Source organism: Charadrius vociferus, unplaced genomic scaffold (genome assembly GCF_000708025.1).
Source record: "Charadrius vociferus isolate BGI_N301 unplaced genomic scaffold, ASM70802v2 scaffold373, whole genome shotgun sequence".
NCBI classification, from domain to species: domain Eukaryota; kingdom Metazoa; phylum Chordata; class Aves; order Charadriiformes; family Charadriidae; genus Charadrius; species Charadrius vociferus.
The window spans coordinates 58,213-85,612 of record NW_009647681.1 but is presented as its reverse complement, the minus strand read 5'-3'; the positions used below and the strand labels follow the sequence as shown (position 1 = coordinate 85,612).

Sequence of the window (27,400 nt, the reverse complement as noted above, 5' to 3'; positions counted from 1 at the left end):
GCTGGCTGAGGAAACATGATAGAACTGTTGATCATATTTATGATGGCAATGCGTAATCAAAAATGGGGTTGGCTCCACTACTCATTGCTCAAACAGAATGGGGATCCTCTGGCCAGTCTTCAAATCTTCTCTGGCATTGGTATGGGGGAAGGCAAAGAAACAAACAGATCAGACAAGGCAGTGATGGCACATTTGAAGAAACATGGAAAGGGAGAAGATTATTTGTGAGGACACTGAATACAAAAGGAAGGAAAGTTTTCTAGATACTCTTTTTTTTTTTCCCACCAAGCACATTTAACCAATGTAATCTTTTATACAAAATCATACTACTGCAGGCTACCTTTCAGATAGGTTTATAAAAAGCTCTCTAGGCTTTGTGACTGCAGTACAATCTTCAAAACAGACTTAATTGTAATAGATTTGGTTTTCTTGTTGGTAGCAAAGGAATATTGGCTTCCAGTTGCTAAAATTGTTCCACTTAATAACTGGAGACCTAAAAAAAACCCCCAAACTGAAAGACCCTAATCCCTTAAAACCATGTATCCCTTTTAAAAATAATTCATTAGTTGTTTCATACTTGACCATTTTAGCAGAAGCGTACAGTGAATCCAACAAAGTGCCAAAACCATGAACCATTCCCTAATAGAATGATCTCAGATACCAGCTTCCATGCTGGTAGTGTCTTCAAAATGGTTTTTAGGTTTTTCAAAATGGTTTTCAGGACAACCTTGCACAGAAATTGAAAAGTTAAAATCATGACTCTTTTTTTGAGTTATTTTAAAAAGAAATGGATGCTGGACAGAATAAACTTTATTTTTATATTGCATATAGTGGGTTACTTTAAAACCTTTTACTCATTTAGTGACAGGAATTATGCTGGCATGTCCTAGTTATAAGAAATTAGTCACCAAACTTAACTCCAGTTTGCTAAAGACTAAATCAGTACTTGGAACACAAAACACTGCTAGCTCTAGAAGGTCACCATATGAGTGGGCAAAAGGAAAACGGACTCCACAAATCAGTTTATGATATCCCTGGAGGCTGCTTCAGATGATACATGAAAGCTTTCAGATTGGAGTTCCCTGGTCTGTTTCAAAAAGCAAAAACTAGAAACCTTCCCAAAGCGGAATTCAGGTTCTCAAATAGCCATTTTTGTTTGATCGCCAGATTTCTTTGCTAAATAATGCTGTACTGTTATCACAGAACTAAATGGTCATTCCTTTGACATCAGGTTTTGGCACAACTTTAAGTTTCCAAACATTCTGCAAATTGTCTAAACTGTAACATCTCAAAAATTTGGGCTTATTACACTGACTTTCCAGACTATGTTTCATTTTCCATGCATGATACCTTTATGGTTAAGCTGGAAACAAGAAGTGTTGTCACAACTTTATGTTATTGGGGAAGAAGAGGCTGTTATTAAGACAAGGGAAATACATTGTAACGAGACACCATAAATAATTTCTAAAGTAAATCTAGCATTCACAGGAAGTGCCTCATTGGCCTATACAAGTTCTTTTCCTCAACTCAAGAATGAACAGCTCTGAGTAGGACTGTCAGTGCTCTTGCGCTATTTCCAGCACAGACCTAACACTGGACTGCAGTATCCGTGACAGCAGGAGATGCTTACTGTGTGAGAGAGGTCAAATCACAGGACTCTTACTCACTGTGAGAAATAAGGGTTGAAATTTAATTTGCTAAGGAGTTTCACACAGGCTATAAAATCTTTTACCATTTTTCATTATTTACAAGAAGCATCAACACAGAGATGAGAAACTCCTAATGCAGCTCTCTCCTCAACATCACAGCTGGCAGACTTGAGAGTACTTCTGAGTTGTGGAGCCAGTTATGCTTCCTACTTCCGTTCTGTCCCATTCAGGGGTGACATCCAGGTATGTGCTAGCTCTCTAGTCCTCCTTCCGTTCAGCTGCCTTTATTTCCTTGGAAAGAGATTGACTATACTGATGGGAGGGATACCCCACTGCTTGCCAGATCCCTTGCCTGGACAACTGCAGGCCAGTATGCTAGGCTGTGCTGAGGCATACACCCAACTGCTCCTACAGACATGGCCACAAAGACTTTTACATTGAGCTTCTCTTTTATAGGCCTCCCTCCTTCCTACCCCAAAATGTTTTAAAAAAAAAAAAATAGAGGCAAGCAATGAGCCTTTAGGTTCTCAGTGCTGTCTTAGAACACCAGGTAGAGAATGTTACATATAGAAGGAGAAGATTGTATTGGAACCCTTTCTCTCAGCAAGACTAGGCTGGCTCCTTATTACTTTAACTCTGCTTATTGTAAATTCAAAAGGAATTGCTTTTAAACCCCTCCAGGTATTTTGGTACAGTATTTCTTTAATCTCAACACCACTGAGATCCCCTTAAGAGCAGTTTGTGATATGTGCTCTTTCATATATTTTGAGGACGTGTGTTGTCAGAGTCATAAAGCATTGCTGAAGAGACATTAACTGCCCGGGGCCACAAGCAGAACAGTTCCATGCAACATCTACCTCGATGAACCTTTGTTCAACCTTCATCTGGTTAAAATTTTGTGATCTGAAAAAAGAAAAGGGATGAAAAGGGGAAAGGGAAGGGAAGGCAGGCAATTACACAACTGAATTGCCAAGCAACCCAAAGACATAATTTGCTCCTGCATCATACACTATTGGAACAAACGTAATTTCTTTAGACACATAGTTCATGAATCTATTTAAGAAGTCTGTGAGGGAACCAATCGAAAAACACAAGTGCAAAAAATCAAAGTATAAGTCTATAAAACAGTTGAAAGATAGTTTTCATAGACTATTTCTCTGAAACTAATGAATGGTCTTTTTGTGTACAGGCTAGCATAATTTTTAAAGCTTTTTAGATCTTTGTATGTTCTATAAATTGTGTACTATAGAATTTATGGTTAAAATATTGCATGTTTGATCATGTAATGGATCTTAGGCACTTAATTTCCTAATGCAAGGAGAGAGTGTGTGTATAAATGCCTGTAACACAACAGAGAATATATAGAGGTGTATATGTGTGTACATATATATATTTATATATGTATGTATCAATCTCTATATATCAAACATGCAAAATACCCAGTAGAGCAGCAGAGACAGTTGTACCTGCTGCTAAAGCAACTAGTTCCCTAAAGTTGAGCCTTGAGATGGTATGAAGATATGGTGTGAAGGACTGGACAGATCTTGTGCTTGTTAATGTTAAATCCCATCCAAACATCCCATGTTAGACAACGTAAAATCATTCTCTGAAAAGAAATGACAACATTCTCCTAACCAAGCAATGAAACTTCAAAATGAAAATCCAAGATACACTTACGTATATGCACCTTTGTAACATCCCAAAGAAAAGCCTGTTTGGTAGGCAATCATAAACGGAGGGCTTTCAGGAGAATGCAAACTCTTACATGTTACAGCGGTAAGTACTGACTTGTGTATGTACGTCTGCGTCTCTGCCACACTTGTCTTTAGGATTAGGGGAGTACACTTCAGTTTTGTGCAAGTGAGATAACTTTTTGTTTCTTGTTAATGCACTTTAATGTAATGTGTACGTTTATAGTTAAATTTTTTTATGCTTTTCTAGTAAACTGTTGCAAATGTAGTGAATAAATATTTATTTGGTTGTCAAAAACTGTGGGTGTGAGAAAATAAGCATAGAAAAAAACCCAAACACCCAGATTTGGAAATTGGGCTTCATTTGCTCATGCTTGAATAGCTATACCAGAAGCAGAGTGCTTATAAAGAAGAAAATAAGAGGTGACGCTGAGCTGACAGGCAGCCGGTTAAATGTGGACAAGGTGACTGGTTTTGCCATGACTCGTAGTTTGGCCAATTCCAAAACGGAAATGGGCTCCTGCTGTAAATGATCACGAAGACTATTTTAAAGCATCAACTGATTTCAAATAACAGCTATTAATTTCGCAGTTGTCCATATAGAAATTATTGTTCTTGTCCTCTGAAGAGTGCTCCAGGCTTTGATTGCAGGTAAAGTTTTATGAACTGCTATGACTTACAAAGCCCTAAATATTTTGAGTACGGATGTGCCAGCACACTGTCTTTATCGTGAAGTGATGGTCTTTAGAACTTGTAAGTTCCTAAGAAAACATAGTTTAAGAATACATTTATGGTGGGGTTTTTTTGATTCTATGGTACCCCAGCTAAGGCTGGCTCCTCAAGGTATAACCTCAAGGATACATCCAAGTGAATAAAAATTACAGTTTCTTCAATATAACAAGAGCTACATTTTGCTATCCAGAAGGCTTGAACCTCTTTGTGCCTAATTCCCTCTGCTGAGAAATTTTGGAGAGAGATCTCTAGGCTCAGCTTCAAAAGTTTCTCTGTATATTTATACAGAAAAGATTGTAGGTCTAGTTTACGTAAAACTCCATGTGTGAATAAACATATGATTACCTTTTTTATGCTACTATAAAATGGAAAGACTTAAGGTGTAATCAAACGCTTTGCCACCCCACTGGCCAGATCAAGCCATATGCTTCTACAGGAATGAATGTTACTGGGTTGACTGAAAGCACAGAATTTATTAGCATGCAGTCAGCACATCCTTGTGACAGAAAACCAAAGAGTTATCTTTGCTTTTGTTACTCTGAGTCTGAAAGAAAGGAGTTGGGCCATTCGCTGTGGAGGAAAATGTTGCACAGCTGTTGTTCCCCGCTGCTGGACCTGTTGAAGGAAGGTGACCCACCAATATTTGAAGAGTAAACAACTTTGACAATAGCAGAGGCACTGCATGAGAAGCAACGGCTTTGGAATATATTATTTTAGCAGCCTCAATGCTTCTGGAATAGAGCTCAGTTCTGGGCCAGTAGGAAAAAGGCGCATCTACTGCAAAAGTCAGGGCTCTTAAAAGTATCTTGCTAGTGACACAGTGTGCGAGATCAGCAGTCCTGCATTTGTCTGAGAAAGTATGGAAAGTTAGAGGCAGAGTAAAAAGCTACTTACCTATAGTTATGTGCTGTTTGTTCCTTGACTGATCTCAATACCTGCTTCATCATCTCAGCAACATTCCACCTGGCAACTTCCCTCGCTATCTCTAGATGAATGCTTTGGAGCAGTAAGCTTTTGCCCTTCTGACTCTTCATCTACTACTGTTTCATCAGTTCAAAGCTTTTCACTGGCAAATTCTGAATCCAATGAAAAAGCGTATCTAGATTTTAGGATTTAAAATTCTTAAATAGCGAAAGACTTTTCAGTCTTGCTGAAAAACGTGGCTTAAGATCCAGTGGTTGACAATGGCAGACAAACTTAAAAGACAATTTCTTAGCAGTGAGAGCAGAGAAACATTTGCTGTTGCAGGTCTTTTAAGAAAAAAAAATCTGCAGATGACCTCAAAATACTGTGAATCGCTGGTTTATCCTTTCCTTAAGGATTATGGGAAATACCAGAAGCTGCATCGCCTTTGTGCCTGTAATGCTTGCAGCTCTGAACCAACTTGAGGACTGTAATTAAACTAAATGTTTTGTCTGGTTATGAGATCAGGACTAGACGTTTTCATCCCAGCGCATAATGTACCAATTGAATTCCTGTTTTGTTCCACATCCCACTCCACCTCAAGTATCCTGGATTGGTCACAGGTAGTAGACTAGAGCTTAATGCTTTAGGCCGATATACACAATTTCCCCTTTTCCACATTCCTATTTGTCCATTACGCTTATATTTCTCAGATCAAGAACTTATCTATGCATTTTTTGAGTCAAGAATTTTCCCAAAATGAGAATAACAAAGAATACTATGTTAAAAAAAGATATTTTTTTTTGGTAGACTGTGTATTTTTGTCGATCGTGTATATATAGAGCTCATCTAATTTTCTGTTGTCCCTCTGCCTGCAGCACGTAATGGTTTTGTCAATAGAACCAAAGCATACTAGTCTTAATAGGATTAAGCAGGAAAAAAACACCAATGACAGAGAAAAAGTCATTAAGTGTTATTCCTGTACAAATATTTGCTGATAAAGTTAGTAGGATTTTGTTGTGAAACAGATTCTTACTGAAGATCAGACCTCTGAGCGCCCTTCTGGTACCAAACTACTGAACAATGCAAATAGTCCCCACAATTCAGGTTCATACAATTACTTAAATCTAGACTTATACAGGTAATGCCAGTAATTGTCACCTGAATGAAACAGAAGGAAGTGTACTGTTTTTAATAAGAAAGTACTGCATTCTTTAACAGCAAAGCCTTTTTATTATTAACCTGTCTCATCCAGTGAATTTTAGAAGCTACTTTGCTGTAGGATTAAGTTCACGGTGGATTACACTTCCTCACAACTGGATTAAATCTAGATTTCTGAACAGATGGCTCAGCACTATTAAAAAAAACTATCAGCATTGATTCTTTTCACATAGTATTTTGTACACATGAAGTGCTGCTTTTGTAAAGCAAAAGATAAATAACAAAATAAATACCTTTTTATTTCATTATGTTACAAAGAGAAAATAAATATCCTTGAAATGAACACATATGCTCTGGCCAACAATCTACTTACAAATCTGTAAACTCACTGTAAAGATTTTTGTTGGGAAATTAAATTTCTGAAAGTGCTGCCTTTGAAAGACTTTATGGAGGAGCTGCCACTCAGAGGTCTGTAATGTGGGGAAATAAAGACAACAAATAGTTGTGCTTGTATTTTTCCCCACTGGAGAATTAATGGTGAGATGCCTTTGAGTTCTACATGCCTTCCTCCAAGGGAGATTTTGAGTACTATTATGAAGTTAACATGGAATATATGGAATCCTTAAATGCTTTTACTTAATAGTTTTCTTAAAGCATAGGATTTGTTTTCAACTGTTTTCATGGTACTTACACCACAAAGAATTCAGGGACTCTGTAAACATCAAGATTATGTAAAACAGCAGCACAGGTGGTATTTTCCACATAAAAAGCACATAGCCAGTTCTAAACAAAAACTGTGAGGATAAATTAAATATCCTTCTAACTTTTAAAGGCCTGCTAATCAGAAACACAGAGGATTCTTGAAGGTGCATTTGCCCTCAGATTATGAATAGACTTTTGAGAATTTGATAGCAAAAGGCAGGACTTTTATTATACAAGGCATTGTGGGTAGAGCTCAATATTTTTCTTGCTTTTATCCTAGCTCCCATAACTGATCAAGTCTCAATAGCAATTCTCTTCCCGTACTTCCTAACAATACAATGTATTACTTGATAAGAGAAAGCATTTGTAAAAAAAGACTTCTGGAAAAGAAGCAATATTCAAACAAAAACCATTTACCTTTAAAGAGACAAGAGACAAGCTTTCTGCAAGCAAAGCAATGAATGCCTTCTCTTTCTTCCTGTATACCCCAACTGCTGCACTCTGACCATGACTACCAAAATCCTTCAGTGAAAGTTTTAGTACCAGGACAATGTTTTCAAATGTTTGCAACTGACAAAGCTCTTTGTAGGTACAGAAACCCCTTAAAAAAAAAAAAAAAAAAAAAAAAAAAAGAGAGAGAGAGAGAGAAGTTACACCAAGTAAAGAGTAAGGATTCATTGATTCATTGTAAGTAAGTAAGTAAGTTACACCAAAGAAGAAGTTATTATGAATGTATTTACACAATTGTCAAAGTACACAAATACAGTGGTAGTACAAATGAAGTGCTCTGAGATACTGGTTTCCAATACACAGGTTTATATAGACAGTCTAACTATTTTCTGCATGATGGAATTTAACTATTATGAAGGACAAAAATTGCCCACACGTGAGTACAATTCTAGAAGTCTGCAGTCAACTTTTAAGTAGAGTACAGCAATCTAATATTCCAGATACAGAGAGAATAAAGAGGCTGCCTTTGTAAGTCCCTCTAACAGTACATTATTAACCACAGATATTTACAAGGAAAGCACAGTGAAGTGTAAAACTGTTCAAATGGTAGTGCACATGCCTAAAATACTGAAGTTTATAGTAACTGAGGAAATAATTCTCTTATGCAAACTTATCCATGGATCAAACTCTTAAGCTTTTCCACTATACTCTCCCCAAACACAGGCGTCCCAGTCAGACCCAGAGTACATACAGGCAAGTCGCTAATGTTCTAAAAACATCCAAAGAAGAGTGACTAATACTTAAGACATGGACATTTGAGAGGGGCAAAAAAGAATTTGTAAACACCAAAACAATAAAAATTACTCTTCATAAAACTTTGACGACCAATATGCCTTTAAAAAAATTTGCTTTCAAGCAGGGAAAAAATTCTCAAAGTACCTAACTGTTCAAACAAAATCTCTGTATATACTATCATTTCTAACATAGAATTTCCCATTACTTCAGTCATATTAGTATAAACAGTACTTCTGATACTGTTCTAAGTACTGCGAGAACAGAATACTTACTTTTATTTTATGAGACAGTTTACAGTAACAAACCATATGAAGAATCCCCCATATTCTATAACCAACAGGTGCTAACACCACCTGCATCAGTTTTTTGGACAACCTAAGCATGTTGAGTCACTCATTCCTAGCTAATGATTCTGGGCATACTCAGGTTGAATACAGTTAAGAATTAAATATGGTATGCGCCTGAATTGTAAAAATTCTCAGAATTTCACAGCAAGAATAGGTTGTTGGGGTTTTGTTTTGGTTTGTTTTTTTTAAGAATTCCTTTTTTGAGTCTTGGCATGAAACAGAAGGCCTGAATCAATTTATTTATTTATTTTTAAGCATGTAGGTGCTGAATGAAATGTGCAAAATCACTGAAGACTCAGTAGCAATGTCCATTTTCCACTTGCAATACCCTCGAAGCTAACCAGCCTCAGAGTGCAGGAAATAAAATTTTACCAATAAAGATGACGTTTGAAACTATCCATTTACCCAACCTAAGCAGAGAGATAGGACAAGCTTTCAAATTCTAAATTCCTCAAATGCCAGAGTCTCTCACTTTGTCCTTCATTTTCTTCACAAAGAAAGAAATCCAGTATCACCATCTCTACTATACTGAGACTCTCCAGCAGGGTATTTAGTCTTCCTCTTTTATGAAAAAGAACAAGTATTAAAAATTCCTTTGTGTTACACGGAAAGTTATATGTTAAGTGTGAATGAAGACAGCAAACAGCAAAGTAAAATTCTAACAGTTTTTAAAATTTCATGAGAAAACCGTCTCAGTCAGAATGGGACCATACAAATAAGTAAACAGTTTAAATAAAGTCAGATGGTTTTGATTCATTTACATGTTCCCTGCCAGACTAAATTTTTTAAACAAGAAATTTCAAGTCATTCTTTAGTTTAGGTTTGTTTATATTCTACAATTTTAAATCAGACAAAAGCAAGAGTTCTTTACAGAGAATTAAGCCAATAATTTTAGCAAAATGATACAAAAACTTTCTTAAACCAAGTAAAAGATTTATAGTTACAGTAGAATAATAAAAAGGGGGTAAAGTCTGCCGCCTGTGGAGGGAAAACTGAAATGGCCATCCAATAACAGGCGGTCAACTCTGTAAACCATCTTTCTTTTCCAGCCCTGTAACCACAGGGTTCTCTTAAGGTCATTGGGTTTCTGGCAAAAGCATCCATGGCAGCTGCTGGAGTCTGTCCATGTTCCTCCAAGTGCCTAAGTCACATGGAGAACTCCAATTGTAATGTTTCCGCTCTAGTTCAGTGTATTTTTGCTAGTAAAGCCATTGGTAACATAGGAGATCAGCCATGCATTATCTGCCCTCCATGGCAAAATAATTTTCATCGGTGCACAGCAGACTGGAGAACACTGGTAGTTACCCGAGCAGGAATCTACCAAAGCCAAAAAACAAAACAAGATCAGCACATATCCTTCCAGTTAACATACAAGTGGCTCTCAATGTACTTTTAAATAATTAATTGCCAAAAGTAAGTGTGTGAATTTAAAATCCAATGAGCTATACAATGTTTCGCACCCACCTGTAGCTACACGAAGTTCCCTGTATTTTCCTCCTTTATTAGAAGTTAACATGGAAAATTCACCTTTCCAGCCAGAGGGGATGTTTTGAAGAAAAGTAAACAGAGCATAAACATGCACAGAAGAAAGAACAAACCAGATGAAAACACTACCAATGTGTAGAAATAGACTCAATGAATAATCAAGTTTGGAAAAAAAAAAATCCCAATAAGAGGATAAAAAAAAATAATTCTTTTCAATGATTTTCATTTTTCATGGGACGTTGTGTTAAAAGACACTTCGTTGATTTCCATAGCTTGACCTATTTCAGTAACAGTGTAACATTATTTCAGCAACACTTTCACTGTGAAAGTGAAAAACAACCACACATCACTGCAACTTAAGAAGCAAGAAATGTCTAAGTAGCTGAATCAGTATTCAGTATTAATTTCAGTTGTAAACAGCTACAAATAGTAAGGCAGACAGTAACGGCCAACCAATGCAGACACAACCCTAAGCAGACCAGAATCTGCATGTCTCCCGCACACCAGCTTTCCAATGTAAAGCTTCAGGTTTGCCTTTTTTTTTTTTTAATTATTATTTTTATTTTTGACCAAGGTCTGACAATTGGACTTAAAAATGCTAAGCTGCCATTTACAGTTGGATCTTTTTAAGGTTACAAACTGTTCACGAAGCAGCTTGTGCACAGTCAGCCAAGCACACAAAGCAGAAGGAGAAAACAGAAGAGGAATAGCAGGATTCTTCACCAACTAGAGATACAGGGATTAGTGCAAGCTTAGGCTTTATAAAGAAAGTGAAGCAGCAGACAGAGTTATACAACAGAATTTCTTAAGGAACAGAAAAATTTCACAGCCTTTTTTAATAAGAAGCAAAGCAAAGAAGCTCCTGAAATATGTAAGAAAGCATCCTTCAGTCATCAAGGTTCAGATTCCAACTGAAACTTGTTACTTCCCTGATGAAACCTGTTATTGCCAAAAGCAGAACAGACTAAAAAGCCAAAAGCTGCACACAGAAAGGCAGAAACTACTACTGCACTGAAAAGTGGAAAGGAGTCCTTATTACCCAAATCCAAGTCTGCCTACCCCTGAGATGCTCATGTTCAAACTATTCTTATTAGTACGTGAACATTTTTAAAATACAGATCTGAATAGATCTGACTATTTTTAAAATGACAGCTCATAAGGAGTGGAGAAGAATATAAACCAGTGAAAAATGGATACGGCTGTAGTAGAACATTCCATTCACGACAAGACAGAGCCTCATTTGAGTAATATAGTCAATTGAGTCTTCATTCAAGTATTTTGATTTTACGATTCTGAAGCAGATCTGTTTTTGAATGGATGACACACTGCAGCATGAACATCCCTGGAAAGACATGCAATTCTCAAACAGCTAAAATTTAGACTTGGTTATTTAATTTTATTGTTGATGCTTGAATGATTTTAGGGACTTTTTAAATCACTATTTTTGTCAATTCTGCTTAAGAGTCCAAGAGGAACAGCAGCAATAATTCAACTTTTGGAAGGACATTTACTTTTAAGTCAGAGAAAAAACAATGCTCCATCAAGCATCTGACCGGAAGGCACAGGTACATCTATGAGATAATGTGAGGAGAAGAAGCAAAGTCGGATGTTTCCAAGGACTTTTTTCCCCACCCCATCCAAAGTTTTGGTGTCTAATGAGAAGCACTCACCCAGTGCTGCCTTCCAACGAAAGTAGACGAGCAGCTACTTGCCATGGTGTTCGAAAGGAATGCTATTCTGAGGTAGGGGAAAAGACAGCAATTTGTAACAGTTCCACTGCCCCAATATATAAAGATGTCTAACAAATATCCAACCTAAACTTGCAGTAGCAAATGTATCTGTTGAGGAACTCCGATTTCAGACTCAAAGAAAGCTGACAGAGTCAGAAGAACAATGCAGAGTGTGATGCCTATTAAGATGGATATATGGAGAAAGATTTGCCCATGAGGAGATGGAAAATGCAGAGGCATTGGAAGTATGTAGCTTCTTCCCTAGGGAAGCGGCCCAACACTTAAGTTGTTCAATGCCAGCGTTGGCTACAGTCTCCTAAAAACTTCTCCTGTCAAAGAGACTTAATCAAGTATTGCTTTGTGCAGCATTCCAATCTTTTCTTCCAACTATGGTGAGAATACCTCTATTACCAGTAGGAATCATGCACAGCTTTGACTGTTGGGTGCTGAAAATGCTACATTCTGAAAAAAAAATAAAATTAAACAACTTACAGTATACCATGAGCAGCCGGATTGAACCTTCTGTGAAAGGAAATGAAGGCTACTCACCCACAACTAGACTCTTGAGGTGACCACTGCTTTCGGGATGCAGTCTGTGCAACGTGGACAGACAGAACTGATTCAAAGTAGTGTTTACTGGAATACTCATGACCTCCTTTACTATGTTTCTCAATGTTTAAAGACTGACTATGTAAAGGAGACTTAGCGAACAGTTCACTCATAGAGCTCAAAAGCAGAAGGATCTTTTAACAGCTGATATGATTTTCTGTCCAGCACAGATCACAGCTCTTCATTGCACAGAGACTTGTAGTTTAGGCTTGCTTTAGACCTGAATACACCACCTAGAAATGAATCCAGTTTTGATGCAAAGGCAAAGGGGACAGATGATCTACTACTTCTAGTTCAGTGGCTAACTTCCTTCACATAGATTTCTGTTTCACTCTTCTTTAAATGCAAGTGGTTTTAATTCTAAGCAATAGGTTCTTCACATACGTTTTCTGCATAAATGTCAGTTCCTATTAAAATAATTGTCTCTAAAATACTACACCAACTAACTCAAGATGACCTCTTACCTTTCAGACAAACAGAAAGATGCTGATTTGAAATTCTTGCATTGTACAGTCTGTTTCCCCAAAGTAAATTTTTATGGCTCTTCTTTGTGCTACAGTTTTCCAACAATTTAAGATACCGAGAAGTGAACTAAGCATAATATTCCAGCATCTGTCTCATTAATGACATGAAATAACCTCTCAGTTTCTGTTCATTAGTGTATCATACAATAAGATTCAAGGATGAAATTATGCCCTTTCATTATGATATCACACTAACCTCTCCAACATTACACCTAAAACCTCCTCAGTCATCGTTTACCACAGATAAAGTTCCCACATATAAGACAATGGGCTCTACTCCACCCTAATCAGGGTTTGGCATACTGCAGTAATACACATTTTATTTGAATAGGCTTTACCTGACTGCTCAGCTCTCATTGACATTTACTGCAGTCAAACATCTGAAAAACTTGCAGGTTTTTAGCTGTTGCATTTACTTCCATATAACTGAGAAAAGTACTGAGTAACCTGCACCCTAGAATTTACGTCATTTCATTAGAAACACTGAAGTTTCAGGAACGGTTTCGAAGGCATGCTAATTACTCCAATGAACACTTGTTACTTAGTGTTACAATGTGCTATTCTTTCTAATGAGAATGATTTAGGTACTATGTGGACCATACCTTGGAGGTGGGGAATATACATGACATCTGTTTTGCTGTCCTTACCAATTACCATTTTCCCATGACTGTTAAATTTCTCTGAGAAGACCTATTTTACATAAAAGAATTTTGGTTTGTATTATCTACATTCCCAGCCTTACTTTTCAGTTTCAGTCTGAACTGATTAGAACTCATTTTGGAAAAAAAGAAAGATAAAAATGTGGAATCGTCTTTAAGAACTCTACGTAGAGCTACGTAGCTTCATTATTTCTTTGAGTAACCTCTGCACATTTCCACTGCCCAGAGTTTAACAAGCAGTAGCCCTTCCTCTAGATGATGAGAGGTGGAAATTACAGATGCAGCAAACCAAGGCATCCAAATAAAATAAAGCAACAAAACTAATTTATCAACGTAAATATCAACTCTTACAAATGTAGTTCTTAACATAAGACATCTGTAGATCTGCACAGCAAACTTTAAAAGCTGTCTTCTACTAGGAGTATGGTCCAAGCACTTCCTGGAAAAGGAACAGTGGTAGCGTACTTACCTAAGACTTAAAAAGGAAACTAACGCATTTGGAACGGGCATGGAGAAACAGCTGCTGTTCTTTACTGTTCGCCTGATAAGAAGCGGTATGGATGATTTTCTATATTCTTACACCTAGCCAATCAAAATTCTCGTTAATAACCTTGCTGTGCGAGTTCAATACTTTGGATTTTCCTGACTAAGAACAAGTTATAAAGACAATGGGAAACCCATAGCTTTAACCAGTAACCTGGTTAACATCTAAGGATAAATTTTGATTATGGAAGAATTACTTTAATGTTATCAAGACAGTAAGAGCATAAGCTATAAAAACTTGCAACTTGAGCCATCTTGCCTGCTACAGAGTAAGCAAAAACTGGGAAAGTATAAAGTAAATTTTCTCTAACAGGCTCAAGGGGAAGTGTTATAAGGTAAAGTTTAAGTAAATCTCTCTTGTCTTCCAAATCTGAGAGGCCCATGGGAAGCTGTTTAAATTACACTACAGTTGCACACTGTTATTCAGTCACCATGAGTGGAGACCAGCAGTGGTTCACTGACTTGATAAGAACTAAATGAAGACAACAGACGATGAATGATTAATTCTAACAAACTCAGAGAAGATCACAACTAGGCTGCTATTGGGATTGTGAAGATGTCAACCCAGTGATCCCATGCTTGGAGCAGAGCGTTAAAAAGGCTGGATATGAAAACGTGCCATTAAGCCAGAGTGTACTGTTGGCCCACACCACAAATTACACTCCTGGATATTCAAACATCACTCAAAAGAACTCACAGCCCGACACAATCTCAGAGTACTCCCATTTTACAAGTCAGGCAAAACCAAAATGTATCTGCAAACCCACCTGGATTACTTGTACCTTACAACATTTAGAAAAGTGTCACATGCACGCTGAGCTACATGTCGGCAACACAGCAAAAAAATTAAAGATATGCTCTCTTCTAACACAGGCAAGTAACATCACTGCATTTATTTCTGTTACTCCCATTAATTATTTATCAGACTGGTAACAGAGATAAAGCATCTGAGATTTGCTCAGAATACCAGAGACAAACCCTGGGCATACACACTTTACCAGGAATCCATCCTTAAATTTCAGTAAACGTGCAGGGGGAAGTCGGTGCCACAGCCTCACAGAACAGCTGAGGTCAGAAACAACCCTTGGAGTCCAATCCCATTACCCAAAGCACAGTCAACTAGAGCAGACCGCTCAGGACCGTGTCCAATTGGGTTCCGAGTAATTTGGAAGAGGGAGACTCCACAACTTCTTAAGACAACCAGTTCCAGTCATTGCCCACCCTCATAGTAAAAAAGTTTTTTCTTATGTCTAAATGGAATTTCTTATATTTCAATTTGCGCCCACTGTCGTTGTCCACTCACTGGATATCGCTGAGCAGAGTCTGGCTGCACCTTCTTTACAGTCTTCTATCAGGTATTTATGCATATTTACAAGATCCATAACTATGCACAGTTCTACCTTCTCTGTTTACACACTGTTTACAGATTTCAGCCATAAAATACTTCAACATAAGAATTTCTGGTGGCAAGAGTTGTAGTTCAGTGAACAATTTAAGCTGGCCAAAATCGCCACCAAAGCCAACACAGAAAACCTCGCCTGTCTCCTATTCTCGTCCAGTCATTTTTGCTCCTGAACCATTCATGTGCAAGCACAAACATTTGTGCAACTATGTGGTGAAACAATTCATTCAGCTGAAAACATACCCCAAAAATTCCACCTCCCTTTTGTTACAGCAGTATTGTTTCTCCAATCCAGTTCACCCTGTCTTCATTAGAAATACCCATCTGGCCTCCATCTAAAAGAGCGCTCCCTCTAGCAGTATGATTTTATATATAAGAACACGTATTATCCAAAATAATTAATTCTGCCAATTAAATGATGAAGTCAAAAGGAATTGAGTTATTTTTATCAATATGCTCTGGCAATGAGGCATAAAATGAGTCCACGGCAAAAATTACATAGTTAGAACTCCAGCACAGCATTGAGCCATGATGGAAAAACCCGTAGGTGACTGCACCAGTCCCCATAACATACTGCTCTCTCAGTAATGTTGCAGTATGCCTATAGTAGGCCCATTCTGTAGGTAAGACTGAAGGTAAACTGTACCAAGGCAGGCCACACACTACTTAAGACAAGTCTGTGTGAATACCCTGAAAAGGAATGTTTCAGCTATAGCATAAACAGTTAAAAATAAATTTAAACATTGTTTGCGAGTCTTAAAAAAGAAGCATTCCTAAAATATCTTTGCTAAGTCACCGTGACCAATGAGGATGATTTCAGTGCTGACTATGGCTATGAATCACTGTATCATTCATACTCCTGCCATCCTCTTCAAATCAGCCTTCTGTGACCTATCCATCAACCACATATCTGCTTATCTGCTCTGAATTACAGTACAACACTACAACGTTTCTTCACTTTTGCACTTTTCTGTTCTTCACCAACTATTTCTTGTCTATTCTGCACCAGTATTCTTTTCTCTGTTGATTTGGAAACATGACTCCCAACTGCCTCTAACTTACTCTGCTTCCTCATTGATAACAGATGATAACAGAAGTTCAGTAAGCAAAGGAGCTAAACACCATAATAGTAGGTAAAAATGCTGTATCTCTAGGATTTAGCATCATCTAGTACACCATTGACTCTGTATTACCTTGAGTATCTTATGCTTATTGCTGCCAAGGTAAAAAAAATGTTTTTCTTTACGGGAGTCTACAGCCACATCACAAACATTCAGTTAAAATGTCAAGTATTTATACAAGCCAGCATCATCTGCAAAATCAGCATGAAATCACATCAATTAGTTGGTATGTTCTTTTGGCAAATTAACTTTATCAAATCACCCTCATTTTTCCATTACACAGAAGCCTTTTTTACCTGCGAAGTTGACATGCGAGAGGTATCTTGTCGGCCTGTTAAGTCAGACGATGAGATATTGACTGGGGCACCACGATGCAATCTCATACTCACTTTCCTTTCTCGTTCCATACCAGATACTGGCCGAGGAGAGGTGTTCGCTGTGAGAAAAACTGCATTAGACTCTCATAACAAGAAATAGGATTATAACGTGGTCACTGGAAAAATTACACTCTCGTTTGCATATAAAAAATCCAGAGTCAAACAAGAGAAATCAAGGCCGCTGTTTTACATTCACAGAAATCTCAGTAGCAACTGGCAGGTAATGAGTGTTTACAACTACCTACAATGCACTGAAAAGCAAGGGGGAGAAAAAACAAACAAAAAAACCCAAACCCCGACCACAGACAAATACCATTCAGGTATCCTAATTCTAATTTAAAATTTCCAATGACCAGGAATAAACTACAAATTAGAGTAGTCTACAAGGTGTGTCTATCCAGGTATTTCCTTACTTACCAGCATGTGAAGTTGGGGTAAGAGGAGTAGGAGGAGCTACATCTTGCGTTCCTCTCAGCCTGCCCGAAGCAGTGGAGGGTAATCCACGCACAGCTGGGTTTCGTGTATGTCTCAATCTTTCCTCTCGTTCTCGCCTTTCACGTTCAGCATCTTCAGCTGCTCTGCTTGCACCCTACGGGTCAAGACTAGTGAACAACTTGGGGGATTATTGAGTTTACAAATATATATCCAGATAAAAATACTGACAATAAAGAAGTGGACAACCCGGGAACTGAAGTTTGCTAGGGCATTAGACTCCTCCTCAACAGCTGAAGATCAAGGTGGGAGAAAATAGTAATTCCACAACCTAGCATGGCGACTGCCCTGACAGAAGTGTCTCAGAAGCCCCACACGTTTAAAACTCTGTAACTTCAACTTAGTTGTCATCAACTCATTCAACAGCCATCTCATGGCTCCTGTATCTCCTGCCTTTCCTAATTTCCTGATCTTTCTTCCTAGACAATAGAGTTTCCAGGAGGAAAAAGGCAAGACAATCTTACAGTATCAGTTAAGATACTCAAAACTGACAATGTAGTAAAAAAATACCATAAAAAGAAAAAAAAAAAAAGTTTTAGAAAGCTGTGTCAGCTACTCACAAATTTCAGCATGTTCCAGTCAAACACGTAGTCATATGAGAATCCTTGTCGGTGGAAGAGGTTTCTGAATAATTGCCTTAGATAGGAATAGTCTGGTTTGTCATCAAAACGCAAAGAACGGCAGAAATTCAAGTATGTGGCAAATTCAGCTGTAATAAAAGAAAGCCTGTTTTTTACCTTCAGCTTCACATTCGCTTTTTATAATTCTGAATCACACACACACACAAAAAAAAAACCCACAACCACCCCAAACCCAAAAAATAGGGAATCTCCTGAACATAAGAAAAAGAATAATGACCTAATACCAGAAATCTACTGCAGGCGACACTATGGCCCATTTATCAAGTCAGCCCTGAAAAGGAAATTATTTGTCTACCACAGAGTAGGCAAAGATCTAATTTTTCAACAGCAGAGAGGACCCAATATTAAAGTTCTTTAACCAACAGTTTGAGGGGGAGGAAAAGTTTAAAACTACAGTTGAGCAAAGAACATATTTTGCCTTTCTTTGCATTGAATATATTTAAATGCAATTTATTGCAGAACATGAAATAGCATCTCTTTGTTGTAAAGTCACATAAAGCTTTATGTCTGCTACCTCACAAAACATGCAAAAGCTAGGAGACCCATATAAATTTCCCAATGTAAGTCACGCTACAATTTTAGATTTGCAATAATCTGAATACCTGATTTATCTGGCACACAAAATACTAGTTACACAGCAAAAAAAATAGTATCATTGTGAATTCAATGTGCCAGAGAAAACAGCAGTATCAAAATACCAGCTTTTGAGTTCAGGTCTTTTTGGCTGAAATAATATATTAATAATCTACATTAAGAAAGAAATCCTAACAAACAGCACAAGAAAACTTGTTTAGTCTTGCCTGCCTGTTAACCCCAGAGAAAAAACAGTTAATGAATGTAAAGGAACACGTATGAAGTGCCATTTGAAACAAATCGAAGACAGTAAGTTTTCATACAACCCTAACAAAAACTATAGTTCTCATTATTGTACCTAGCTGCTGAAGCCAAGAGCGTGGAAAGAACAGAGACAGATCTATTAATGAAAAGAGACAGATCTATTAATGAAAGATCAACAATATTCCCTGACGGCAGCTAATTTTAACAAGTTTTAGAACAGATTTAAGTATCATTTTTCAGGGCTCAAAAATGCCTAGTTATTATTATGGTGTAAATACCCAATTGAGAAACAGAACAGCTTTGAGGCATGATGCTAGGATACAGGTGGATTTCTTATGCCTGTCATGGATGCTGACCATCAACAGGCCAAACTAGGTGAACCTGCAATGACAATTCCCAAGTGAAACAACTGCAATAGGTAAGAGGTGCATCTGACTACACAATCCAATTCATCCAAGAATCAGTACCCACACATACGAAGAAACATAGCTTTTTAAGAAACTATTTGTTTGTTAGAGTTATCCAGCCAGCATAAACGCATGCACACACAATACAGCGCAAATCAGATGTACCAAGCTACCCTTCAACTCAAGGGCACCACAATGATTGTTTATTAATAGTTAAGACATGGGATAAATAGAAATGGTCTATGATCACAAAGATCCCACTCTTGAAAGCACAGTATCTTTATCATGGACGTGTCCAATCATGGCGGGTACAGGGGGAGAGAGAGAGAGAGAGAGAAATAAAAAAGACTGGTAGAATTCAATGTAAAGAAAAAAGAAATACCACTATAACGCAAACCTGTAGGCCTAGTGCCACGTAAGAGTAACTTACAAGGATATCCTTTACACAAAACCTCAATGGGTGTAGACATTTTCTTTTCACTGATACGTTCGTATTTCTGCCTCTTTGTTGCTGCTTTCAGTCCCTGCCAGGGGAGGGAGCCCAGGTTAAAATACATCAGTACATAGCCCAAGGACTCCAAGTCATCTCTGCGAGATTGCTCTACAACAGCATAAAAAAGTGGAGTCATTAGGTTTCATCTTCTACTGGAAAAACAAAAGACTGTGCAACAAGACTGTAACAAAAACCCTTAGAAAAACAAGAGATAGCTGAGAGTTACTATGCCCATAATAAACTCATCCAGTACAAGAAAAGACCTATCACCCTTGCAGTTATTAAAAAACGTGCTAATTCCTGAGAATTACAAAGTGACCAAATCCCACCCAATCAAGAGATACAAAGCCAAGCATGCTGCACTGCTAGTGCCAGAACTAAGGAGATTGTCTTCTGTGCCTCCATAAAGCAACATCTACTTGCACTAAAATTATGTGCCTTGACACTATTTCTATTTATTGCTTTCCCCAGCTCACCAATTCCAAGGTGAGTGTTGATGGATGCATAACGGGCAGTTCCTGTTAAGTTTTTATTTTCACGATACGGAATATGTTGGTGAGTTCGAGCATCTCGATACTTCTTTGCTAATCCAAAGTCTATTATGTAGACCAGATTGCCTTTCTTCCCCAGGCCCATTAAGAAGTTATCTGGCTTCACATCTCGGTGGATAAAGTTCTTAGAGTGAATATATTCAATCCGACTAATCTAAATACAGAGAAAAAAAAAAAATCATCATCAAGAGACTGGGTATATACCTTTTTTCGCATAAAAACACTAGCAAAACTGTTGTAATGATAAAAGAGGTAAAGAAACTTTTTATTGTAAAATGTAAGGGCATTAAACAGAACATAACCTAGAAGACAAGACAGACAAGCCTTCTCTCCAGCTCTTTCCTTTTTCTTTCCCTGTGTATTTCGCATTTGTTTCCAAAAACTTTCTTGGGGAATTTATTTGTCTTCGAGCAGTGTAACACCTGGTTGGCAAACAGCACAGGCCCAGTTTTTAAAAATCAAATTAAGACTTTGTAGCAACTTTTGTTGCGACACTTTATATTTACAGAAAAACAACTATTTTTGAGTCTTTTCTCTAATGATACAGCCTATTCACCTCTGAATTACAGAAAAAGAAAACGTAATTAGTTACGATCTCTCAAGGAATTTTAATATCCCAACATACTGCACTATCAAGATCAACAAAGCAGTTTCCTACCATTTGGTCAGCGAGTAACAGGACTGTCTTGAGACTAAATTTCCTTGAACAAAAATTGAAGAGATCTTCAAGACTCGGTCCCAACAGTTCCATCACCATTACGTTGTAGTCCCCTTCAGCTCCACACCACTTAATTGTGGGAATACCCACTAGAAAAAAAGGAAACAGTTTATTCACCATAACAATTTGATTTATACATTTCATACACACAAATCTTCAAGGCTCTCTAAGAAGGTCATTACTATGAATGTTTGTATTTACAGTGAAGCTTAATATTTTATGCTTTCAGCCATTCTAAAATGAAAATCTTGATAATTTCACAGCAGAACCAATATAAAATTACAGCAACAGAGGTCTAAAAATAGCCTTTTTCCTCTTCCCCAGAAACTTCCCAGTCTTTGCACTTAGCTTGTAACTTTGAAGTATTTACTGGTTTTACTGGATTTGAACCTTAAGCATTTTACAAGTTTTAATACTCATGTAGTCTCCCAGATGGCCACAAGGAGCAAACTGGAAGTCTGAAAATAGACACTGACAAATCACTAAATATTACTGCTGAAGAAGGTCTTAGAAATTAACTTCTTTTAGTTTCAAAGCCTACAAAATCCCTGTAAAATACCTCTCTCTTCTATTTCAATTTGCAATGAATTTTCACCCTTGCTTCATACATTTGTCATTCCTCTAGTTCCACTGCATTTGCTGTTTGGTAAATCTCTACCAAAGTCGCACTGTTTATAAGACGCTTGAGAGCGCTAAAATTAGCCCCGCTTTATGGAGAAACCTAGGAAAGTTATTTCACACAGAACTACAGAATTGCTCAAAATTTTTCTATTAAACCTGTATGTAGGTAGCCTTATTCAGAATTTCAAATACCTTTACTTTGAGTTAATTGTATACATTTTGAAAGTGAAACGGTATAATTCAGCCATTTTAAACTTTTAACTTCACTTGATATGCATTATTTTTTCCTGAATTCCCTTCACAGAGAAACACTTATTCAGACGGAAACTTAACCTTCTGCCCCCTGCCTCCACAGCATCCATCCTCAGAAGGAACACACCATCACAGCCTTAAGGCTGTAAAGGAAGCATTTTACTCTATAAAGGATGCTCAGGTTACACACAGGTGGCAAGTGAATGAGGCAGGAATTAAAAAGTAACTAAATGCAAATACACGTTATCATCCATTCCTAGATGTATGATTACTGTGATTTGCATTTGAGGCACAGTGTGGAATATAGTCTTTATGTGAAGTAAAGCCTCATCTAGGAAGAACTCAAGGGACTATGAAACAAAAGCAAAACTTAACTACGCTGAGTTTACGTCCCAGAACTACACGGGAATCTTACACTTGCAGAATTCCAAGATATTTGAGTGAGTTATCCTAGCAGAGTACCACGCAGTAAGTACGAAGTTGCTTCACTGCCGTTCTCTACTACTAATGCCATTTTGTCTTAGAATTCCCATAGCAAGGAAGTATTTTTAGTTCAGAAGAAAGAATGCTAACATATATAATAAAAATTAACCTGAATTTACTAATTTTAGAACTGTGCTACTATAATAAACAAGTCAGGTTACACACTCCAGAACAGTGGTTACCATCTTTCACTGACCCACGAGAAACAAAAATCAATCAGTGTACTGCCAGATGGGACCAAACTTTGTTCCACATTGCTCAAGGTTTTCACATTTTAATATTCTGGGACCATGTGCAGCATTGTAGCATCTTGGTGGTTATCATGCAGTTTGGTAGCCATGGATTTGGAACAGCTACTCTACATTGCTTGCAGCCACCTTTCCCACCTTCTCCTTGTATGTCAAAAGAGATCTTAACCATTAAATACTTCCAGGTGGCAGATACATCAGACATACAAACAGTTAAGCCTCTGAAGAAGAAAGATCATTTGCTTGCCTCCACCCTGCATCATTTTGTAGATTTTACTCTCGATGTGGAGCTGAGGATGTTTGGTTTTCACGCATTCCAACTTAATTGCAACCTCCTCTCCAGCAGCAATATCAGTTCCTAAAAACAGAGTAATTTAAAACATTGGTCAAAATATTTTTTTAAGATGCATTTCCTTTGTCAAGACTGAAAAAAAGCAAATATTGACAAACTACTCAATGACAAACATCCAGAGATAAAGTTCTTTCAACCACGATTATCTAAAAATTCTTCTGAAGTCTTACAGATTGTCTCCAACAGAGTAGCAGTTTAAGAGACAACTATTAGACGCTGTAGCACAGGAAGCCAGAAACTGCTGCTATCCCATTCAAAAAAAAATACAAATGAAACTTCTGAGGGGTGTCTTTCCACTTCCAGTTTGTGGTAGAAGTGCTCAGAATGAGTGTTTACAGGTGTGGCACGTATCCCTGCCAACCTAAGAAATGCTAGGAATTCAGATCACCTCCTCCTGCCTTGGAAGCAGAGACTACAACTTCCCTAAATTTCAACATACTCCAGATGTATTCTGACACATTATGATTTTATCCAGTTGGGAGGCAGATTATCTAGAACCAAGAATTTGTCCTCTCAAAAAACTCTTTTTAAATCTTATTAAATTCTTGTTTCAGGAATCAAGTGACCCAAAAATTGGCTTACCTGTTCACTTTCAAAGCTTAAAGGTATCTAAGGAAAAAATGACATTCTTAAAAAGAAACACTGAGTCAAAAACATACATACTGTCACAGCCAAGCAACTTAGGAACGACAGGAAAACAGGAAATGGCAAAAGGAGATGTGTGACAGTTTTTAGACATATTGACGAGTCTCTCTACTTTCAGAATTTGGCTTGCTCTTTTCTGCATTACCTCATGGTTTAGGATCACATGAAGCGTATCACCTGCTGTTTGTTCTGATCCCGGCTCTTAAAAGCTTAACTTGAAGTCTGCTAGTTTTTGTTTGGAAAGAAACAGTAAACAATCATTTTCTACTCACTCCCTCCAGAGTGATCAGGATTTCATAGACTTCTACCGTACCTCACTTTCCCTTAACTCTTTTCAGAGTTCAAAAACTCGTCAGTCTTTGTACAGAAGTAATTTTTATCTACTCCTAATTATTCCCCATTTCACTTACCTGTACCTTTTCCATATGCCCTTTTTGAGTTCCATAATGCCCCTTTTGAGAGTCACAAAAAGCAATTAAGACAGAGATGCACAATTATAATTTTTTTCTGCTTACCTATTTTTTTTTCCATATGCTTTTCTTTGATCATTACAGAGTACTGAGCTAACGTATTCGCCTAACTCTTACAACTGCAAAATCTTGTTACTGAGATTAAGGAGCTACTTCAGTGCTTTATAGCTTTTTGCCTATAAAGTAAGGTTAACCAAAGCTAACAAAGACAGGCTAATACCCCACACCTCAAAATGGGCACGACTCATCACTTCGCAAGGAACTACGAGTTCACACAAGACTATGCATTTTTCTTTAGGTTAATAAAATGTCTCTTTGTGTCCATGCACACATGAGTATTAAGGTGGTATTACTGGTACAGTAAGTTGTTCCAAGTGAACACCTGGGTCGATATTTATTAGACATTCCAAAGTGCATCTTAAGAAAACAAACCATGTGAAGCTCACTCTAGGTACAACAAGCACAACTCAAGGTGAACAACTGGAAGACACACAGAAAAACAAGGCTGTACGTATATCTGTCTCATAGGACTCCTTTGTAACTGGCACAATAAGTGGCAGGATACCCAATTGCTACTCTGGTCACAGCACAGTAGCAGCAACTGGAAACTGGCTCAAGAAAAATGTATAAATAATGCAAAAATCATGAAAACACAGCAACTGCAATGCCTCTGTGACTCATATCTATCCGACCTCATGGACTGAGCAACAAAACAAATGCTTACTCTGATCCCCTCCCTCATCCCTTGTCTATCTTTTATACTATTTAGAGTATCTGAGAATCCATTTCTTTTGTATCTTCCTCCAGACGGTAACTTCAAAAGACGCAGGTACACTAAATTCCTAAATTCTATTTTCTTTAAATTGTCCACACTCTTTTATTTACAACAGTGCCTTACCTTTCAAAATCCTGGCCCACAGACCCTGCCATTCTAAACAAGCAAAGCTGGGGCCATTCCAAATTCCAGAAGACATACTTTGAGGTACAAGGGAGAATAGGAGAGATTATGAAAGAACAATAACAGAGTCATTGGCCCCATATTCCAAAGAACTGATCAAAAGAAAGAGGGTCCCTCCCCTCTACTCTGCAATGCCTACAACGCTCTCATAGTTGCATTTAAAAACATAAAAGGGGACTGGAAACAGGCAAAAATAATCAAATCTTCCTTTTCAAAGAATAAAACCAAGCCAGAAATCTACATTGAGGTAATCCACAAATTTACTAAGGGCTACCAGAAGGCACGAGCACTTAAAAATTTTGACTTCTGAAAGAATTTTAAAAGTTATTTTAAGGCATTTATGTCCTACTGTACAGTCTGAACAACCAAGTAGAAACTTGGTATTATTATTTTTTAAAAAACATTTCATTATCACAAAAAAGCATAGATTTCAAGTGCCTCCATTTTACCCAATAATGATAGGCAAACCAAATGGTCCTCTACAAAAGGCTTCGGTTCTTGAGACAGTAATTTCCCCTGGAAAAAGAAACCAATGCCATTAGCCGGATCTTTCAGGCATATAATTCTGTGCTAGTTCCTGGCTCAGGCATGACATTTGCAGCAAGCCTTAAAAAGCAAACCTATGCTGGCTACTTAAGATATAAAAAGAAGAGGTTAAAAACTGAGGATGAGGAATTCTTGTGCAAAATGCAGCATGGCAGCAGTACTAATATACAGAGAGTTATTATTTCCTGTGCAACTTTACTGGTGTTGGCTGTACACATAAACGTATACGTAAAACATACATTTTAACAAATAAAAAAATGTTTATTTTACTTTCACATTAAATTTATACTATAATATAAACTGATTTACCATAGCATTAGTCAAATGCTGAAGTAGGAGTTCCTCAAATCATCTAAGATTTTTTCAGATGCTAACTGCTATCTTAATCTCGACCCAAAATCCCAACAGTAGCTAAGAGGATTTTTGCACAAGCGTTACCACCATCTTTTTCACAATAGTCTTCAATCTTTTATGCAAGCACTGCAGAAGAAAAGAATCATTTTCTCTGCCTCTAGACAACCACGTGCTTTCAGCCAGAAACACGCGATTTTTCATCAGGTATATGATCTATATTACAGATAATTAGTATTTCATTATCTGCTAACAAGCTGCTTTAGCCAACAAATTATTTTGGAATGCCAGCTGTGTGCTGCAATATCAAGCACTGCTGTCTAGGAAGAAAAAACACCTCTCGTACTGCATACACTGCCAAAACATACCACATACATCAGCTAGTGACGTTGTTTTTACCCTCCAGACGTATGCAGTTAATGTACCTTAGCTCCTGCAAGTTCCACCTCCCTCCCTTTTTGACTTGCTTTACTAAGTTACCACAATTTTCCAATTTTTTCAAACTCGTTTCTTCGTGGCAAAAGATAAAATTCATATTTCACTGGATTTAGCCCATTTCTTACGTTTTAAGAGTTTGCAGAATGTTTTGAGTATTTTAAAAATACTTGCTTTCAAAACCTGTACCCACCACTGTTTGTCATAAGCACTAAGACGTTATGACAGAGAACTACATAAACAGACAGGCAAAGACAATGCCAATCCTGCAAACTTTACAATTGCACAGAAATAACGGTAGCAGAATAATATATACACAGTAAGGCATTAGGGCAACATTTGAGCAACAGGATAGCCAAACTACGATGATTTTTTGAAGGATCCGAGAGATTTTTTTTAACTGCCACCTAGTCATCCGTAGTCGTGTAGTTTTTTTCTTAGGCCTCACAAAAGAAACAAACATCCCTATGACAGCAATTTTTCCTAGTCCATTGCAGTGATATTTAACCCTGATGCACATTTCATTCCCAAAACATTTTTCTGAACGTGGTGTTTTTTCGTTTCCCTTTTTTCAAATGAGAGGATTTATACCCTTATCCCCATTTTACAGATCAGAAGATTAACGGTGCCCAAGGTCACAAGACAACAATGGGAAGAGGCAGCTAAATAAGCCAGAATTTCCGATTTCCGAACTGTCCAAATTAGGACATGATGTCAACGAAATAGTAAATCGCTATTGCTGTGTCCCTAGCAAGGTACTTCATATCAAAGGGCATTTCTCGGACAGCAGCGCAGCCTGAGCTCCAGCTGGGGTGAAATGAGGTCCCGGGTGCTGCCCCCGGCCCAACCTCGACGGCGCTGGAAACGGGCACAGCAGCGCGCAGCGCCCACCCCGGCCTGGCCCCCGACGTTCTCCCCACAGCCACAGAGCCGCCACGTTCGTCCCCAGCGAGCCACCCTCCTTACCCAGGTAGATGTCCCCAAAGGAGCCGCTCCCGATCTTCCGGCCCAGCCGGTAAC

General features: G+C 37.8%; 1 protein-coding gene across 1 annotated transcript in view; it reads right to left on the bottom strand.

The window, feature by feature from the left end:
- Positions 1 to 8,854: 8,854 nt before the first annotated feature.
- The window catches only part of CSNK1D (casein kinase 1, delta), a 25,017-nt gene continuing 6,471 nt past the window's right edge, over positions 8,855 to 27,400 (bottom strand). The window contains exons 2-10 of the mRNA XM_009881259.1: positions 27,347 to 27,400; positions 22,871 to 22,981; positions 20,960 to 21,108; positions 20,227 to 20,455; positions 19,688 to 19,858; positions 17,933 to 18,081; positions 17,298 to 17,469; positions 16,800 to 16,939; positions 8,855 to 9,747 (exon numbers count right to left, since the gene is read on the bottom strand). Of these exons, the coding sequence (XP_009879561.1) occupies positions 9,697 to 9,747; positions 16,800 to 16,939; positions 17,298 to 17,469; positions 17,933 to 18,081; positions 19,688 to 19,858; positions 20,227 to 20,455; positions 20,960 to 21,108; positions 22,871 to 22,981; positions 27,347 to 27,400 (1,226 nt within the window). The 3' untranslated portion in view covers positions 8,855 to 9,696. The remainder of the gene's footprint in view (positions 9,748 to 16,799; positions 16,940 to 17,297; positions 17,470 to 17,932; positions 18,082 to 19,687; positions 19,859 to 20,226; positions 20,456 to 20,959; positions 21,109 to 22,870; positions 22,982 to 27,346) is intronic.